This window comes from Monoraphidium neglectum (assembly GCF_000611645.1).
Source record: "Monoraphidium neglectum strain SAG 48.87 unplaced genomic scaffold scaffold00200, whole genome shotgun sequence".
In the NCBI taxonomy this organism is placed as follows: Eukaryota; Viridiplantae; Chlorophyta; class Chlorophyceae; order Sphaeropleales; family Selenastraceae; genus Monoraphidium; species Monoraphidium neglectum.
This window is the reverse complement of record NW_014013428.1, coordinates 34,395-37,686: the sequence shown is the minus strand read 5'-3', so window position 1 is coordinate 37,686 and position 3,292 is coordinate 34,395. Positions and strand designations below refer to the sequence as shown.

Below are 3,292 nucleotides of genomic sequence, written 5' to 3'. Positions count from 1 at the left end.
GGCACAAGGGATTGTGCAGACAGTGAGCCAAAATCAAGGGCCGCACGATGTTAGGACCGACACTGTACGCCCCGTGCAGACCAGCCAGGCAGGGGACCTTGATGTCCTCGCAGATCTATCCAGCACGACACAGCTTTCCTCCTGGCAGTCCCACAACCCCAGGCGTCACCTGTGCCGTCTGCTTGGTGACGGCCAGCACATCGATGAGCTGGGTGTCGTCCAGCAGGTTGCCCTGGCTGTTGCTCAGCCTGCGCAGGGCAGAGCAGGCCGCAGGGCGCACCACCAAGACCATCACCAACAACATGCTGCCATCCAGGTGCTTGGCAGGACCTGTTTTTGACTGCCAGGTATGCATGTCGCCCCAGTTCTGCCCGGTAGACTGCCCCTATCCGTTGCCCGGACAACAGTGGGGGTATGATGCTTGCGATCCCAGCACCAGGTGCATCCCACTACATCCCATCCCGTCTCATTGCGCCCCTGGGCCCCAGTATCACCCCATCGACGGCGGAGACTCAAGTGTTTGACGCTCCCTGCCCCCCACCTGAACAGCAGGTCGTCCTCCAGCTGCTTGATCTTCTTCTTGTAGGACTGCACCTCCTCCAGCAGCGCCTGCCGCTGCTCCTCCAGCTCGTGCTTCTCCTTCAGGATCAGCTTGCCCAGCAGCTGGTCCTCCAGGCCTGGGGTGATGCGTTGGATAATATGGTTGCACAATTGTATATAACAAGGTTGGAATGTCGGGGCGTGCGGTGTCACGCGCCAGAGGGAGAGGGTTGTAACGAGGTGACGTGGCTGGGCATTGACCTGGGTGAGTGGCCGCGTGCGACCGTGATGCGCGCAGCCTTCAGGCAATCAGATGGCTAATGCCGGCCCTCCCTTAAAGCTTGTGCCACGCCTGCAGGGGCCTGCCAGATAAATGAAACCAGTTGTCCGGCTCCCACCCCCCTTGCACACCCCTCCATGCCCTAGCACTGTCCCTCGCCCACCGGCCATGGTGACTGTGAAGTCCACCACGGTGACCTTGGCGCTGAGCTCGGGCGTGAAGTGCGGGTTGGGCAGCCGCGTCGTGCAGAAGAGCTTGAACGTGTCGGTGAAGTCCACCTCCTTGTCGGCCAGCTGCACCACCCAGCTCTTGCCCTTACGGACCTAGGTCGTCATAGTGGCAAATGTGATGACATTCAAAGGTGCATATTGGATGAATAGCAATACCATGCGCACATTGATGGCCGTAGATGACCTGTATACCAAAGGAGCTCACGGCTCATCGCGCATGTGCTCAGTGGAGGCCATTTCCCTGGCCATCTTGCTAGTCAAAGTAGATCAAAGCTGGGCTAACAACCCACCAGCCGCCGCTCCAGCACAGGGTCCAGCACCGGGTCCAGCTCCTCCTCAATGTTCTCAATCAGCATGGGCTTGCCAAACGCCAGGCAGTCCTCAAGGGCCAGACGGAACTGCTTGTCACCCAGCTGGGTCACCTGGGGGTCACCCACAGATGTAGGGGGGGCGTTTGTTAAGAGGGGGGGGGCAGGCAAGGGTTGCAGCTGGGCTGGGGTCCAGCAAATGAGCAATCAGTGCCGTAAAGCACCGGCGTCAAGCCTGAGTGCTCGCTGCTCTGCCGAGAATAAAATTGCTGCTGCTGCGCCTCAAGGGAACAGACGGCCTGCCCGAGGCCCCCAGCCCTCATGAGCATGTCTTTTTGAGTGCTGAGCGTTCCCGGCCCCCCCTCCCCCCACCTTGAGCTGGTTGGCCTCCTCCCTGTTCTGCACCCACTGGCGGCCCTGGCCCTGGGGGTCCACCAGAACAGGGTACCTGGGGGTGGGGGGTTTCCAGATGGGGTGGGTGGGTGAGTGAGCGGAGCGCATGGGTGAGTAGGGGTTGGGGGCCCAACAGGGTCGAAACAAGCAGGTGAGCGCAGGAGGGGAGAGGGCACTGACATCCAGAGAGGTTATGAAGGCGACGAAAGTCGAGCGGGTGGGCTGTATGCGTGGATGCCAGCTCTCCACCGGCGCGCGCAGCCGCGTGATCTGATGTTTTGCAGCGCGCGCACCTGCTGGCGCGTGTGACCATGATGCCGTTCTGCACGCTGAGCTCGTCTGTGGGCAGGCCCTGCAGCACCCACTCCCCAACCTCTGCGTCGTCCACCAGGAATTTGGTCACCTGGAGGGGAGGGGCGCCGAGAGTGAGCGGTGGTTGGACAGCAGGGGGCTCGGGTGTGTTGGACAAGTGAGTGCGCACAGGCAGGATGATTAGCACAGGTGAGTCTGCCGGCAGGAAGGTTGCGGGCCAGCTGACGGGCAGCGCGCTGCTAGCAACGTACTTTGCGCGTTTTGCTGGGTGCCCATGCCGCGGCTGCAGCCAGCCGTCACAAGGCCTGAGCACGTGCGCTGTCCTCCCCCCCCCCCCCCATACACACCTGGATGTTGTTCGTGACCGGTATGCCCAGGCGCACGCAGTCCCCGTAAAAGTCCCTCTGCATCAGCAGCTCCCTGAACTCCTTGTTGAAGGGGCCCAGGTACGACACAAACGCAGACGCCACCGCGCAGTCACCGGTGAGGCGCTGGATCTGGGAGTCAAACTCCTTTGACTGCGCCGTCCAGCGCGACTCCTCGCCTGCGCAAATGGCCAGGTCCCATATTGTGAGCGTCACTTGCGTAAAATCCAGCAGCTGTCACCCGAAATCTAACTAGGCGCGCAAAGCTGGAGGTTCAACGTTTTAGGTTCTCGTCCTCACCTGCCAGCGCGTGCAGCAGCGCCGTGGCGCTGTCCATTTTGCGCTGCGTGGCCGCAGCGGCGTCCTCCAGGGCCTGCTTCTGCGCCATGGCTGCGTCAAACTGCGCCTGCATCTCGTCAAGCTTGCCCTGAACGATCGCCATGCGCTCCTCCGCGGCGTTCTTCTCCTTGCTCGCAATCTATGAGGGTGGCGCCATTAGGGCAGGAGCACGCAGCCGCTTCATTCCAATTGTCTGCATGTTGAACTCCATGCACCATACTTATGTGACCTGCCGGCTGTCCAGCACGTCCTTTTTCAAATAGCAACATATTTATGACGACAAGAAAGCTAGAAAACAAAATGACGCAATGCAGCTGCCCAGCTGAGGGGTGCGGCAGGGAGCCATAGGGATCGTGGCCATGCAGTCCACGGTCGCACCTTGAACTCGGCCTCTGCGGAGCGCATTGTTGCAATCTTGGGCTCCACCACCTTTGCCACCTCGTGGTACTTGCACATGGAGGCCGCCCAGTTGCACAGGCCTGGGGAGGTCGGAGGGGCAAACCCGCATGTGTGTGTGTGTGTGTG

At 61.0% G+C, this 3,292-nt stretch overlaps 1 protein-coding gene across 1 annotated transcript; it reads right to left on the bottom strand.

Moving 5' to 3' along the window:
- Nucleotides 1-115: 115 nt before the first annotated feature.
- On the bottom strand, nucleotides 116-3,223 carry MNEG_1891 (Dynein gamma chain, flagellar outer arm; the record flags this gene model as incomplete). The annotated part of the gene is made up of 9 exons (XM_014049635.1): nucleotides 116-248; nucleotides 542-677; nucleotides 984-1,143; nucleotides 1,341-1,472; nucleotides 1,731-1,806; nucleotides 2,045-2,154; nucleotides 2,411-2,607; nucleotides 2,729-2,906; nucleotides 3,146-3,223. 9 exons carry the CDS (start codon nucleotides 3,221-3,223, stop codon nucleotides 116-118), a joined length of 1,200 nt encoding a protein of 399 aa, XP_013905089.1.
- Nucleotides 3,224-3,292: the final 69 nt, after the last annotated feature.